The sequence below is a fragment of the Suricata suricatta genome, chromosome 14 (assembly GCF_006229205.1).
Source record: "Suricata suricatta isolate VVHF042 chromosome 14, meerkat_22Aug2017_6uvM2_HiC, whole genome shotgun sequence".
NCBI classification, from domain to species: domain Eukaryota; kingdom Metazoa; phylum Chordata; class Mammalia; order Carnivora; family Herpestidae; genus Suricata; species Suricata suricatta.
Window position 1 is genome coordinate 51,096,775 of NC_043713.1, and position 17,006 is coordinate 51,113,780.

The window sequence follows — 17,006 nt, forward strand, 5'->3', positions numbered from 1 at the left end:
CACATCCTGTAGTCATGTGGAAAGCAGAATTCAAAGGTGATAAACTTGAATATTTAGCTAAAATGTCCAAGCAAAGCGTTGACGGTGCTCCCTGGTTTCTTCTTGCTGCTTATAGTAAAATGCAAGAGGAGCCAAACTGAAGGAAAAACTCTTAAGGAATCAAGATGCTGATTTGGGAAACAGTTGGCCTATCCAGGTGGCAAAATATGCTAAGAGTCAGTGCTTCTAAAATCATGGCATAAAGAAAAAACTGGGAGTGTGACTGTCCAACTCTTTCATGAAACCTTGGGAAGATTAAAGGGCCAGAGTATTCAATCATAAAAAAAGATCCCTTAGAGATGAAGAGTATCCTAAAGATCTTCTCAATCAACCTGGAGAACTCAAGGAAGTTTAAGAGCATTGGTCTTCAGTCATTTCAGCAAAAGCCAAAAAAAGAGAAGGGATTATATCTTTTCACAATCTGTGGATCTGGCTCTTGTCTGATGAGTGAATCCCCTTGCATCCCAAACAAGATCCACAAGGTTCTAGAAAATTTTATATTAGCAGAAATTATACAAGCTTAGGCTGAAAGGGAGAGTATAAAATGAAAAGGCTGTCAAACCTTCCCCCACCCCAATTATACTGCCAGGAAGCAGGCTGATAAAAAGAAGTCAACTGTAGTAAATATAAGCTACCTTTCACAGAAAAGGAAGGATGACACAAAGGATGAAAACCAAAGCCAAGAGAGATGAACCAGAGCTCAGAGGGTGGAGCCAAGAGCCCTAAGTGCAGAGCGGGGAACCAGTGTTATTGCCAGGCCTTACTGAAATTATACTGAATTCTAATCAAGGAAGTCTGCCTAGAGTTCACCTGGCTAGATTTTCAGACTGATTTGGATTAGATATGGTCATTTTCCCCTATATTTTCTTTTCTAACTGGAATAGTTATAACTCCTATGCTTTGACTGTCCCACTACTGTATGTTGATTGTGTTAGAGGCAGGTCACTTGTTTCTTGAGTTCCACAGATCCACAAATGGAGAGGAATTTTTCCCAGAAGCTTTACTTAATGGATTATACAAGAAGCTTCTGTTCTAACCTAATTTAGATAATTTAAATGAGATTTGGGACTTTTGAGCTGATGAAATTTAGATGAGATCCTGGACTTTGAAACGGTGCTATAATGAAATGGTATCCTTGCAAAACTTGAGGAGAAGTGAACGTATTTTACATGTGAGACAGACATGGACCTCTGGGCACCAGAGGCTGGGCCCATGGTAGGCAAAATTCTAAGAAAGACACTCAAAGAACTTCATACTTTATAAAGCCTCCCCCACTTTGAATTTTGTTGAAACCTGTGAATACAATCATCTTATCACCCACAAAAGGGAAATTATTCAAGTGGGTTGAATCTAAGCATAAAAGACTTTTAAAAGCGGAGAATTTTCTCTAGATGGCAGCAAATGGAGAAGTTAGAGAGAGTAGTTGAAGGCTAAATACTCAATGTGAGTTGACCCCTAGCTGGTAGCCATCAAGGAAACATTCATCAACCTGAATGACCTTGAAAATGGATCTTCCCTAAAGCCTCCAGATAAGAGCTCAGTTCGGCCAACCCCTTGCTTTTGGTATTCTGAGATCTTAGTAGTGACCCAGGTGAGACTGCCAGAATTCTGACTTACAAGATTGTAAACTAATAATGAGTGTTTTTTTTAAGCCATTATGATTGTGCTAGTTTATTAGGGCATCTAGACACAATTCTAGAAAATGCACTCAACTCCACAGTACAGAATGCAGATCAGTGATTGCCTAGGGATAAAATGTAGAGAGGTAATTATGAAAGATGGATTATATAGGGCCTTGACAAAAGCTTGGGAGATAATGATTATGTTTATTATCTTGTTTGTGATGGTAGCTTCACAGGTACACACATAAGTCAAAGCTCATTAAACTGTACATTATAAGTATATGCAAATATATCAATTATACCTCAATATAGCTATAAAATAATATAAATATTCCTACAAGGGGCACCTGAGTGGCTCAGTTGGTTAAGCTTCTAGCTCTTGCAGCTCAGGTCATAATTTCAAGGTTCAGTTCATGAGATAGAGCCCCACATCAGGCTCTATGCTGGTAGCTTAGAGCCTGCCTGGGACTCTCTCTCTCTCCCTCTCTCTCCCTCCCCCACTCATGCTCTCTCTCAAAATATATAAATAAACATTTAACATAATAATTTCAAATGAGTTAGAATATCCTTATAAATACAAAGTTAGGCCTATATTATTATATTCACAAACTCAAAGAATGAACAAACTTAAAAAATATTTTTCTTTGGCAAAATAAGTAAATGAATTGGCAACTTTGTCAGATAATCATTTCAATCTAACATTTTACTTGGTAGATAAATATTTATAGAAAAGTTGTAAACTGTATAAATACTTTTGTCAAAATGCTAAGTAAAAGCAAAACTAATAGAAAATAAATCATCGTTTACCAAGGGCCAGGGGTGGGAGGAAGGGATTGACTATAACTGGACACATGAGCTTTGGAGGTGAAGAACATGTTCCATATTATGACTATGGCAGTAGATAGATAACTATACATATGTTTTCTAAATTCAATGAACCCTATATAAAAACTGGAGAATTTTATGTGAAATTATACCTCAGTTTGCAAAAAGGTTATACATAATAAATCAGCATGCCTCTCAAAGAATCATTTTAGTAAAAATATTTTACTTTGCACATGTCCCTTCCCAAGTGAGTTGCTACCAGTAGGTCCTACTTACTGATACAGGAAAGAATACAGACTGCAGTGCAGCCAGAGGTTCTGATGTTTAAAGAAAAGCAGAAGTCTAGACTTTATGTGAAATTCCCTGATTTTTTAGAATGATGGCTTAAATTTTTTTTTTTTTTACAACATCATATAGGCCAAACAAAACACATCCATGGGCAGAATTACAACCTCTGGTCCACAGTGCATGCTTTCTGGACTTTTTCAAGAACAAAGTCTTGTCATTTTTTTAACTACTTGCCTCTTTATTTACAGTGAATCTGGAATAATGGAGAATACTAATGCAACTGAAGTAGATTCATCTCAAAATTACATAAAGACTAGTCACTTCTGGTCTTTTGCAGAAAAACCAAGTCCTGTTTACATTTCTAAGCATACTGGTTGGTAAGAAAAGGAACAATCAGTTAGAATGAAGGAAGAAGGGGTGAGGAAAAACTGAAGAAAATCACAAGTTTAAGACCACACTCAGCTTCTAGACTCCAGAGCAACAAAATAATCCATGTGTTGAAATTTGAGAACTTCATTGCCCCAACTAGTCCAACCTGGCTGTAAATTTCGAGCAAACAATTCCAAACATTTCCCATCTGGCTTGACATAGTCTTTTAGAACCTCTGTCCAAAAAAGAGAAAAAAACACAAAAATTATTGTTAAGAAAGGAATCAATTTCCTTTTTAGCAGTTAAAAGCAAAAGAGCAAGGATTGTTTCCTCTAAAAAAAAAAAAAAAAGACAGAAAAAAAGGATAGCTAATTAATTTCAAGGATTTCATTACAGGCTTTACTATTTGTAGTTAGAAATTATTTGAAATGAGCAATCCTGAGATTGGAGATAATACCATCAGAAATTTGAGAAGTCCTGATTTATCAGTCATTTGTAGATGAGAAATAAGGATTTTAACACCCACACAGGTGATTTTTCAATTTTCCAATATCACTGACAAATCTCCTGAGTACTAACTTAATTTTTTAATAAGTGTAATCCACGCATGAAAAATAATTGTATAGGAACAATACAAAAACAATTCACTTAAAAAACTGAGATAGTATGAGTCTCTGCAAGCATATACACTAGCATAAGAGCAGTAAATGAAGAATTAGACATCAATAAAAATATTGAGAACACACAACTAACAAATCACAATATCCTCTTAGCTATAACTGAGTAGTACATTCCCTCATTTCCAAATTATAGATCCTTTTTACCTAAAATATTACCATATTATTTCAGATAAGCATTCTTTAATTAATGTATAAAATATATTAATAACTACTGAAAACATTATTTTTGAGAAAAAAAGTACATCATATATATGATGATTAAATGCTATAATATACAGTAACAGAAAGAAAATACCATAGAAGCCTTTTTTTAAAGTACATGTTCATTGGGATGACAATATTTAAATCAATTTAACCTGATCATGTTACTGGTTAGCTATATTAACTGTATTATAGGAACTGGGTATGAAAATAATAATTCAGGAATGAAAAATTACCAGAAGAGTAATTTTTAACTAAATAGTTCTTAATTGCTATACAAGATTGAGCTTAGAAGAACTCTATCAAATTCACTTTAGTAATGACAAGTATTCCTTAGGAGTACTTGATATAGGTAAAGTTTAAATAAAGCATATATAAAATTTAGGTTTCATAATGTTCTCCAGTTGCTCTCACAGCAAAATAATGGTTTATTTGTACAAATGCACTGGCCCAATTTATCAAATTCAGGGAATTTATAAAGTATTGTCCATAACCCAACTGAAGTCAAATTTGGGCTTTGATAGCTTTTAGGAGATGCCAACATGAGACTTCTAGTCCTTTCTTAAGTGTCTAATTATAATTAAATGTTACTAAACCTAAAAGAAAATTTCCCTAGAGCCTTAGAGGCTTTTTTCTCCATGAATTCAATACCCTAATAACCTCAATTCACTTTTACTATCATCTAAGGTGAAGCAAGGTTTTGTTTGCTTTTGCTTGTTTGTTTAGTTTTTAGGTACAAAGATGTTAGGAACTCTATTTCAGAACCTTAATCTGGAATCTACACTGGAGTCAGACAGTCAAAAATGTTTACTATTTGGAGCACTCACTATAATGAGTGCTGTGAAATTTAACAAAGGAAACGGATATTCATGTTTTCTAAGAGTACCCAGGCTAGTAGAAAAAGATGGCCATGGACTTAGTCTACAAACATAGTACATAAAACTTCAACCCATTTACTCCCTCCTACTTTCTCAATGTAATATATCTCTGCATGGTTTTTTTTTTTTTCTGGTTGAAAAAACTAGAAAATCAAGGAGTAATGTTTTTAAAATGTTAACCACATTTCAAAACAAACGAATTAAGAGCAAATTATTGGAAATGTTTTATTCCCTAATCTTAAATATCGATTTAAAAGTAAACTCGACTTTAGAAGTTCTAACCACAAGGAAAAATATTTTGTAACTATGTGTGGTAATGATGTTAACTAGACTCTTTGTGATGGGTGATCATTTCTCAATATATACACAAAGGAGCCATTATGTTGTACATCTGAAACTAACATGTCAATTATATCTCAATTTTTAAAAAGTAAATGCCAATGTATAAATTTAAGTACGAATATGATCTATAATATACTTAAAATAACTACATAATATCTGACATTAGTAAAATGTGCTACTAATCACAGAAGAGGAAATAATCCAAGCATTGCCATTTATTCCTCTTTTGTTCTAGGACCAAGGGACAGGAGGGAAAGAAGGGGCTCAATCACCAGTGCACAGAATCTTATCAAACTGTGTTTTACTCTTCAGACAGAAACTGTTAGTGAATAAAGTAATAGAAGGGAGTAGAGATTCCTCTAAGGTAAAATATAAAAACTAATTTTGATTCAAATGCTTTTATTTCATAATTTTCCCACCTTAAATCTTTAAATGTAATACACATTTATAAGGTTATGTGATAAGTTATAGCTATGGATGACTTATACTTTGATCTATAGGAGGAAACTTCAAAACTGAAAAATAGAATCAATGTATCTTTTTAAAATTTGTTATATTAACCAGTAGAAATCAATTAAAAATTTTTTTAAATCTTAGTGTTTCTAGAAGTAAAAGAATATTGCATTTTATAAATATGCACAGAACAGTTTAAGAAAACTGCATATAAAAGTTCTAAGCGTTACTTATAGGACATACACTATCCCAAATCCCAGAGTTATGATTTCAGAGTAAATCACAGTCAGAAATCTAAAAATTGTTTTTTGGTGGCTTTAATTTATATGGCTCTGTACTTTTGTACGTGCACTTGCTATCCCTAGTAACATGAATTCAAAAATACATAATTACAAATACTTCTCATCTACTACTACCCATCTAAAACATAAGGATTACATATACCATCAAGTCATGTAGATTTTTCCCCACCAAAAATCTTTTTTAAAATGTTCTCAATCCTAAAAATATGTTTGTGCTGCTCTCTACTGGGAATATGGCAGAACTGCATTTCATACACACAGGCTGGAAGTCTAATCTTTATTAGTATTAATAAAAGACTAATTTTTTAAAAAATAGTTTATTGTCAAATTGGTTTCCATACAACACCCAGTGCTCTTCCCCACAAGTGCCCTCCTCCATCACCACCACCTCTTTTCCCCCTTCCCTAAAAGACTAATTTTTACTTACTATTTTTAAACCTTGTTTCTTAATGGGGCACCTGGGTGGCTCAGTTGGTTGAGCATCTGACTTCCACTCAGATCATGATCTCACATTTGTGAGTTCAAGCCCCACGCTGGGTTCTGTGGTGAGAGCACAGAGCCTGGAGCCTTGTTCCAACTCTGTGTCTCCCTCTCCCTCTGCCCCTCCCCCATTCATGCTCACTCGTGCTGTCTCTCAAAAGTAAACATTAAAATTTTTTAAATAAATAAATAAATAAAACTTTGTTTCTTAAGACTAATGTTTAAACATTATTTTATTCTATGTAAAAGGAATTGATAAATAGTTTAACTATAATTTTGGAATGAATATAGGTCTTTGCTTTTAGGTTTTTAAAAGTAAAAAAATAAGCCCTGGGGCACCTTGTCGACTTAGTAGGACGAGCATGCAACTCTTGCTCTCAGGGTCATTAGTTCCAGCCCCATTTGGGGTATAGAGATTACTTAAGTAAACAAAAACAAAAAAAAAAAAATCCCTAAGACAAACACTAAATTATGCTTTGATATTCACTGAATGATAAAATTCAAATGAGAATACAAATTAGATTTCCTCCATCAAATATAACTGGTGCCAAACATAATTTTCTTCTCAAAGAACAGTACAATCTCACTTTTCATTTAAGTCACATATTTAATGCATTAGTCTATGATAGTACACAGCTTAAAGATATTTATTCAGCACTTCTCTAAGCCAAAAAATGGATCATAAGGTAAACATCTGAATATTTTTCAAATGGACTAACACTATAAAGACTCTTCCGCATAAGCAGTTTAAGATAACAGAAATCTAAGTGCTAACAATAAAAATTACCTTGGGAATTTGTATTCACTTTCCTATGTATTCTAGCTCATGAACTATCCCATATTCTACAAAATAATATGATAGGTTGGGGACCTTATAGTTTTCCTGAGCAGGAGCTTGAAAGTTTTTGTTTTTTTTTAAGTGGGGATCAGAAAATCAATATAATAGATATTTCTAAAGAAATTTTTTAATAGATAACTATGAATATCACATTCAGTTATCTTTTAAGGACTTACTTTTCTATTTTTTTAAACTCTCACTTGAAAAATTTAGCATTCACTAAGCTTCCACTATATGCTACAGAATTTCAAATATAATCAATCCTCACAACTCTAAAATACCATTAGTCTCTCTTTAAATGAGGACTTTCAGGTAGAACATGTTAGAGATACTCATTTAGTAGCAGAGCCAAGATTAAAACTCATGTTAGTCAATCTCCAAAGCCAAAACTTTCCACTATTCCTTGCAGCTTTGCTGCTTAGTTTCACTGAATGATGATCATTATACCAAAGCATTAAGACTAGTAAGAAATGTAGCCTTACATCCATTACCTTTCCAGTGGTTCAGAAAAGCAACACTACCTCAACATGAAACTGAGTCTCTACCAAGTGTCAAGGGGATTCTAACCATGTCCCTGACTGCTATTCTAGGCACCTCGTTTCAGAACAAGCAGGGGATACAGCCCTCGTAGTAAAATAAAATCACTAGTAGAACTACAGTCCTCAGATGCCCCTTGGTCTACAAGGACAGTGAGGGAGTAACAACCAAGGGGAACCTAATGGCATTAAGGGGAAAAGCTGAGATGAAATTAAATTAATCTATGCAGCACATCAACAGTTCATAATATTCAACAGTCTTTAGATGGACCAGACCTGGGGACTCCCATTATTCCAGTCTCTGACCACCTTCAAACCACTTTCCAACCTTCTTTCCAGATACAGCCTCTAGAACGAGCCAACACCATTTTTTGTGGTTAGCTCCTTATTGCTGACCAACAAGGAGGTCCCAGGTTCATGAGAATTATTCTACTAAGGTGGAGGCCAGTGTCAACTGCCTAATCAACCTGGGTCTGAGGGCCTCCTACATCTACCTTTCAGGGCTTCTATTTTGACTGTGACAATACGTCTCTGGACAGCCTGAGCACTTCTTCCACAAGATGGCCAAGCATCTTTTAGAAGATGCAAAAGCAGTGCAGCAGCTATGCCCTCTTCCAAAGCACAAAGAAGCCCTCCCAAGATGAGTGAGGTAAAGTCTTGGTTGCCATGGAAGCTGCCATGACCCTGAGAAAGAACCTGAACTAGGCCCTTCTAGATAAACGTGCTCCGGGCTCTGCCCATACAAATCCCCATCACTGTAACTTCCTAGAGAGCCACTTCCAGATGAGGAGGTAAAACTCACCAAGAAGTTGGGTGACTGCCTAACCTCCACAGGCTGGCTGGCCCCCAGCTGGGCTGGACAAGGCCAAGTATCTCTTTGAAAGGCTCACCCTTAAGCACAACTAGGAGCCTCTGGAGCCCGGCAGCCTTTGAGCAGCCCCTCCACATCCCCCCACGATGTCAAAGCTTCTGCTTGCACCTCTCCCTGCAGCCACTAGGCAGCTTTTTACCCATCACGGAGCCCCCTCTCAAGTCAAGGACCAAATGAAAATAAAGCTTTTGCCAAAAAATATAAACAAAAACCACTATTCATAAAATTTTAGGGAACTAATAAAAATAAAACATCCAAATCTCTATACCAAATACTAAATTTAATCCTTTTCTCAATTTGACAGAAGTCATAACAATTCTATTTTATAAAAACATACCAGCAAGCGGTGGCTTATGTGAGTGAAGAGTACAGGGCACACTAACAATTAACTTATGATCTGGAAGAGGGAGCATTTTTACATCTTCTTTCCTAATTAAAACAAAATAACAATGTAAATTATACTTGAAAGGACAATTTTTCACATATAAGCCATAGTTGCCTTGATTTTTTTTTTTACTTTTCAAATAGTTATCTGAATTTAAAAATAAATTCAAGAATAGAAAAAATAATTAAAATCAACAATTTAAGTATTGAGACATTACTGATAATTTCCTTTTCTTCAATAATGACAGTTAAACACTAGATAAAACAAAGAACAATATAAAACTCCATGTGCCATACCATTCATACTTTTCTGGTCTAGGCCATTTTCAGATTTTCAAACATGTAAAAATTAAGGGGATGCTTTTATACAGTTTTGAAAAATCACCTTTCCTACCTTAATGGTATAGCAGTTTTTTCTCGAACTCTCCCCAGTATAAGACCTTCATAAGGCTTTTTGTGTGGAGAATCTAATGGGAACACAAACTCTCCTGAATTGGTGATCTGATAGGAAGGAGTCAAAAAAAAAGAAAACAAAATTAAACCATACATCTATAAATATCCAGGAAAATAGTTTGCTTTTTCTGTCACTATACAATTTCTGTCAAAGAAATTATTAAACCTCTAGGCTAGTGCTATCTAATAAAAATATACTATAAGCTGTACCCACAAACCACATTTATGATTTAAATTTTCTACTAGCAATATTAAAAAAGTAAGAAGCTGGGGCAGCTAGGTAGCTCGGTTGGTTAAGTGTCTGACTCTTGATTTTAGCTCAGGTCATGACCTCATGGACCATGAACTCAAGCCCCTCTTCAGGCTCTACACTGACAGTGCTGAGTATGCTTGAGATTCTCTCCTTCTCTCTCTGCCCCTCCCAACTGCACAAATGCACGTACTCTCTCTCAAAATAAATTTTAAAAATTTTTTAAAAAGTAGGAAGCATATATAAGTAATTTTAGTTATATATTTAGCTTAATCTCACATATCCAAATATTATTTTAATATGTAACCAATTCAAAAAGTTATTGAGGTATGTCACATTTTTTCTTTCATACTGCCTTTGAAATTGTACATTTTACACTTAGCATCAATTCAATTTTCAATAGCCATAATTCATGTGCTGAATAGCCACATATGGCTAGTGACTATCGCATTACAGCAGCTATGAGCATCTAAAATATTTTAAATATCACTTTATCACTTTACACATAAAAATCTACTTTCCATTAAAATTCACTCCTGAAAACCATGTCATCATTAATTCATTTATTCATCCAAATAATAATATTTACTGATTACTTATAATATATATAAGTAGATTATAATAAAGTATATTCCTTCATAGAAAATAGTGTCGCAAACACTGTCAGAGCTAGAATTAGTAATAAAAGCAACTTGGATTGATAAGACAGACAATACTTGGTCATGTTTGTTGTTTTTAAACTACAGATATCAGAGCTTTTTAAAATGTCATCCTGATATCTCCCTGAGTGACTTGCTAAGGCCAGCACTTTGGGACTCTACTACAAAAAGACACAGAACCAACGAGCATAAAGCCTCTGAGAATAAGAAAATAAAAGTATTTAGTATTAAAAAAAAGTATTTAGTATCAAAGTAAAAGTTTTAATTAGACTGTGTTGAAGGAGTAGAGCAATGACATGCGAAGTGTTAAAAATCAGATGCTATGGGGGCGCCTGGGTGGCTCAGTCGGTTAAGCCTCCAACTTTGGCTCAGGTCAGATCTCACGTTCGTGGGTTTGAGCCCCGTGTCAGGCTCTGTGCTGACAGCTAGCTCAGAGACTGGAGCTGCTTCCGGTTCTGTGTCTCCTTCTCTGTCTGCCCCTCCCCCTCTCATGCTCTATCTCTCTCTGTATCAAAAATAAATAAAACATTAAAAAAATTTAAAAAAAAATCAGATGCTACATTTATGTGACTTACATGGCATGCTCTAATAACAAGTATGTAAATTTCTGAACTTACTTTTACCCAGTGCCATTCAGCTACTACCTCAACAGACCAAGAAGGATAAAGTTCTTCCTTTACAAAACGTAGGTGCCTCTGTCTATTGGTCACCCAAGTAATAACAAGACAGTCAGGAGCAGCCAGTTTAGGGATAGGTATCTGCTTTATTTGTAGTGGTGACAAATAATTGTACCTACAAATAAACAGAAAAAACAATTTAGCAAAATTCACTGCAATAAGGAAAAATAAGCAGAGAAAAGACCCATATAATACCAACTCGACACAGAGCTCCTATAGCTGTTTATTTGTGTAACTAAATATGAAGCCACAGTGACACCCAGTGGACATACTATTACATGCAAGTCGGAATTATCCCTTTCCCTTTTTTAACAGTATAAAATTGCCAGACTATATTCATCATTTTTAAATTATTACATTTCAATAATTTCACTAATATGCTTTTCTCCCATTCAAAATCAACCAAGTATTATTGTTTTGTTTTCATAATCCTAAAATATCCAGGGACCCTATCACAATAAGTCTTGAAACTATGGTCTCAATATTCCACTACATTTTCAACCCTCAATCTATCATCCTGCTTCTTCTTTATTCCCAATCAATTCTACTGGGCTCTCTGAAACCTTCATGCTTTCATTTTTAAAAAATTCTACATTCTTGCACCTCTGAGTCATTAATAGTACAAACTTTTATTTCTCTTGCTAGAACTACTTGCTCTGTAATATCCAAGCTAAAGAATGTGGCCCTTTCTCTAACACTCAACACACACAAGAGAGGAGGGTCAGTATTCTCCTAGCTCTATTATTGCTGCTTCAAGGCTATAACTCCTCCATCTGCATAAAATCTACTTCTCCTTGAGGTACTCGCTATCCAGCTATGCTAGACTGTAAAGTTCTTCATTAAACCCATTTCTTCCTCACTCTCCATATCAGTGAAGCCTTATGCTCTAAGGTTCTTCCTCCTTGCCAACACAAATCTTGCCATTATCCCGGATAATTTCAAGGCACAATCTATATAATGTACACACCTCGCCTAATCTTCCCCTAAACAAATACAACTGCATTCATCTCAATAATATATTCCAGTGACCCCCACCTGGACCTTGTCATCACCCATATTTAATTCTATCTCAAACTAAACATCAATTTCTGGCAGTAAACACCTATCCCTTACCTATTCATCAATCTTATCAAAGCATCCCATGCCCCATCTCTCTACTGAGGCTACCATTTCTTTCTGCCTACACGCTCCTCATCTCCACAGATGAGCAACCACCGATCATTTCACTGTCTTCTGTCTAGCACCCTAAATTCCCATCACCTCTTTACCCCACAACTCCCTCAAATCTCCAATCTTCAATTCAATTTCCACACAATTCAATTCCACTTCTTCATTTGGGGAAAATCAGGTGGAAAAATATAAGAAGTGAAGAACTGGGTAAATTAAACTCATTCTCAGGCTCTCAAAACTACTAAAACTACTCATCAATTCTTTTATTTATCCTTAGTCGACTACAAACCCTCATCTCTTTTCAAATCTCTTGCCCAAACTCACTATTGGCAGATGAAGTTACCTCATATAACAATAAAAATAAAAGCCAACACATTCCTTCAACTGCCTACCCCTCTCTCCTTATATACCTTCACTTATTTATTTCTATACATTTCTTCTTAAATGAAATGGTATGGCTTCACCTATTTAAAAATTATCAGTCCAACTGTGTTCTCTTATTCCCATTTTCTACTATCTTACAATGCTAATTATTCCTCTCTTTCTGTATTTCAACTTCTCTGGAAGTTCCTTACCATCAGCCTAGGTATTAAAGGAAGGAAGAGGAGAGAAACAGGGAAAGGAGGTAGTGGAAGAGAAAAAAGACATGAAATTCCCTCAATTCAGTCTTCTAATGTATATAGCTAACCTAAGGACTGGTATGCATTTAGTCTTTCTACTTTCTTTTATGTTATTCCTCAACAGACTATAACAGGCTTCTACTATTATACCGATTCTGGAAAAAGTAAATGACATCCTAATGGCCAAATGCAATAAATATTGGAATCCAACTCTCATATACAGCAACTGTATGATGTGAGGAAGCGATCAGTAACTATTTTCTCAAATAAACAAATGAGTAATTCAGACCTCATGCACCCAAGTTTTCTACCATCCAGACCAGTGCTCTTCTTAGGCTAGCATATCTTATAATCAAAGTGATAATTTAAAAAATCTAAAGAGAGCCTAGGTGGCTCAGTAATTAAGCATTTGACTTCAGCTCAGGTCATGATCTCACAGTTCATGAGCTTGAGCCCCACTTTGGGTGGGCCCCGCTTCTCTCTCTCTCACCCTCCCTCCCTCCCTCCCTGTCTCCCTCCTTCTGCCCTTCCTGGGATTTTCAGTCTGCCTCTCAGTCACTTATGCCCCTCTCTTCTTCCCTCTATCTTTTTTCAAAAAATGAAATTAATTTTTAAAATTAAAAAATAAAAAACTAAATTTGCCACAGTATGAAAGACATCAAGTCAAAAATTTGAAGTCTGAGGTTCCAACAACTGCAGATTCTTTGACTGCCTTAATTTTATTTAATTGGGTTTATTTGCTGGGGGTCGCAGAAGGGATGAAATATTCCATTTTTTTAGTTTTACTCTCCTGGAAGTCACTGAACAAATTCCAAAATATGGATCTTTATCACCAAAGTAGTATCCTCATCAAAAATGTTTAACCTGAATCTAATCATGAAAAAATAATCAGACAAATCCAAATGGTAGGAAATCTACAGCAAAGTGGCATGGGATATTAAAAAAAAGAGTCAATAACCTGAAAACAAAAAAAAAACAGAAGACTGCTATGCCTTAAAAGCACAAAAGTAAACACCAAATGTAATGTATGATTCCTGATTGGAGCTTAAATCTGAAAAACAAAAAGAAAAATATAGCCATAAATAATAGTTTGAAAAGAGGTAAAAAAAAAAAATACATGAATATATAATGTATATTTGATACCATTATATTTGACAATATTAACTTTATTGGGAGTAATACTGTTATTATAGTTATGTAGGAGAATATCCTTGTCTTAAGAAGACACACACAAAAGAATTTGTTGGTGAACACATGATTCCTACAATATCAGATAAAAAAGCATAGAGATGGAAAGAGAAAAAATACACATAAATGTGGGAGAATATTAATAACTGGTAAATCTAAAAGAAAGGTAATTTGATACTCATGTACTATCCTTTCAAATCTTCTCAAAGTTTGGAATATCTAAAATCAAAAGTTAAGAGAAAGAAGCAATACAATAAATCATTACAAAAAAGACCATAAAGATATACCTATGAGTTAAGTGGGGGAAAAAAACAAAACAATTTCAAAATGTGCTGTGTAAAACTATCACAAAATATCATAAGAGGAATAAGTCTATTTTTCTAAATCACTGAAGCTGCCACCAAAGATGCTGCTAATTATGATCAAGGATTGGTTCACTTTTTAAAACTTCTAAAGAGTATTCAAGAAAACTATCAATTTTCATTAAAATAAAGAGCAAGTGAAATTTAAACTGAATTTTTTTTATGGGTCTCCCGTCTGTTCCTGTGCAAAAACAGGGCTACTTCAAGCAAAAAAACCAAAGCACACATGGTGGAGAGTCCAAAACATCAGTACGAATAGGAAAATAAAAAACCAAAGGCACAATAAGAGAGACCAAGGGGCACGCTTCAGAGAACACTTCCGGAACAGCCAGGCCCTGGACAGTGTATGAGCCTCCTTTAATATAGGAGTACTTGCGGGTGCAAAGCACACAACAAGCTTTTAAAACTTACAAGAGACAGAAAGCTAGACAAAATGACAAAACAGAAGAACTGTCCTCTAAAGAAATTCAAGGAAGAAGTCACAGCCACAGAACTGCTCAAAACATATATAAGCAACATAACTCAAGAAGAATTTAGAATAATTTTCATAAAATTAATTCCTGGGCTTGAAAAAAGGATCAGAGAGCTATTGATACAAAGACTAAGGACCTTCAAAATAACTGTGACGAGTTTTAAAAAAAGGCTATGAATGAGGTGCATAATAAATGGAGTTGGCCACTGCATGGACTGAAGAGGCAGAGAAGAGAATAGGTAACTTAGAAGACACAACGATAGAAAAAGAGAAAGATAAAGAGAGATAAATTGACCCATGGGCATGAAAGGAGAATGCAAGAACTGAGTGATGGAATCAAACGGAACAATATCCATATCATAGGAATTCCATGAGAAGAGAGAGAAAAGGGCTGAAGAGATACTAGAACAAATCATAACTGAGAACTTTCCCAACCTGGGAAAGGAAACAGACATTGAAATTCAAAGGCAGAGAACTCCCCTCAGACATAACTTGAATCTATCTTCACCACATATCATAGTGAAACTGGCAAAATATAAGGATAAAGAGAAGGGCGCCTGGGTGGCTCAGTCGGTTAAGCCTCCGACTTCGGCTCAGGTCAGATCTCACGTTCATGGGTTCGAGCCCCGCGTCGGGCTCTGTGCTGACAGCTAGCTCAGAGCCTGGAGCCTGCTTCTGGTTCTGTCTCTCTCTCTCTCTCTCTCTCTCTCTCTGACCCTCCCTCTCTCATGCTCTGTCTCTCTCTGTATCAAAAATAAATAAAACATTAAAAAAATTTTTTAAAAAGGATAAAGAGAAAATTCTGAAAGCAGCTAGAAATAAATGGACCTTAATATACAAAGGGAGACACATAAGGGTACTACCAGACCAAGTTATTGAAAAATTGGCAGGCCAGAAAGGAATGGCAGGAAATCTTCAATGTGATGAACAAGAAAAATATGCAGCCAAGAATCCTCTATCCAGCCAGCCTGTCATTCAGTATAGAAGGAGAGATAAAGGTTTTTCCAAACAAAGAAAGATTGAAGGGATTCATCACCACTAACCGGCCCTACAAGAGATCCTAAGGCGGACTCTATGAGAGAAATGTAGCAAGGAATATAAGACACCAGAGACATCAATACAAACATGAACTCTACAGAGAACACAATGAATTTAAACCCACATTTTTCAATAATAACACTGAATGTAAATGGACTAAATGCTCCAATTAAATGACATAGAATAGCAGAATGGATTTTTTAAAAATCCATCTATTTGCTGTCTACAAGATACTCATCTTAGAGCTGAAGACACCTTGAGATTGAAATTGAGGGGATGCAGCAATAGCCCTGCTAGGGATTTACCCAAGGGATACAGAAGTACTGATGCATAGGGGCACATGTACCCCAATGTTCATAGCAACACTGTCAACAATAGCCAAATCATGGGAAGGGCCTAAAGGTCCATCACCCGATGAATGGATCAAGAAGATGTGGTATATATACACAATGGAGTACTACATGGCAATGAGAGGGAATGACATATGGCCATTTGTAGGAAAGTGGATGGACCTTGAGGGTGTCATGCTGAACGAAGTAAGCCAGGCAGAGAAGGACAGAAACCATATGTTTGCACTCATAGGTCTAACAGGAAAACAGGAGAGACCTAATGGAGAACCAGGGGGAGCGGAGGAGGGAGAGAGAGTTGGAGAGAGAGAGGGATTCAAAACTTGAGAGACTACTGAATGCTGAAAATGAACTGAGAGTTGAAGGGGAAGGGGGAGGGGGGAAAAGAGGTGGTGGTGATGGTGGAGGGCACTTGTGGGGAAGAGCACTGGGTGTTATATGGAAACCAAATTGACAATAAACTATAAGAAAAAAAAAAGGAAGTGAGGGGATGGAGAAATATCTATCATGCAACTGGAAGTCAAAAGAAAGCTAGAGTAGCCATACTTACACTGGACAAACTGGACTTTAAAGTAAAGGGAGTAACAAAAGATGAAAAGGACATTATATACTAATTACAGGGTCTGTCCATCAGGAAGAGCTAACAGTTATAAACATCTATG

The 17,006-nt window shown here is 35.7% G+C and overlaps 1 protein-coding gene across 8 annotated transcripts in view; it reads right to left on the bottom strand.

The window, feature by feature from the left end:
• Positions 1–2,689: 2,689 nt before the first annotated feature.
• METTL4 (methyltransferase like 4) overlaps positions 2,690–17,006 on the bottom strand; it is a 43,905-nt gene continuing 29,588 nt past the window's right edge. For all 8 annotated transcript variants that reach the window (XM_029922783.1, XM_029922786.1, XM_029922785.1 and 5 more), the window contains 4 exons: positions 11,088–11,262; positions 9,503–9,609; positions 9,062–9,153; positions 2,690–3,378 (listed from right to left, as the gene is read on the bottom strand). In XM_029922783.1, the coding sequence (XP_029778643.1) occupies positions 3,233–3,378; positions 9,062–9,153; positions 9,503–9,609; positions 11,088–11,262 (520 nt within the window). In that variant the 3' untranslated portion in view covers positions 2,690–3,232. The remainder of the gene's footprint in view (positions 3,379–9,061; positions 9,154–9,502; positions 9,610–11,087; positions 11,263–17,006) is intronic.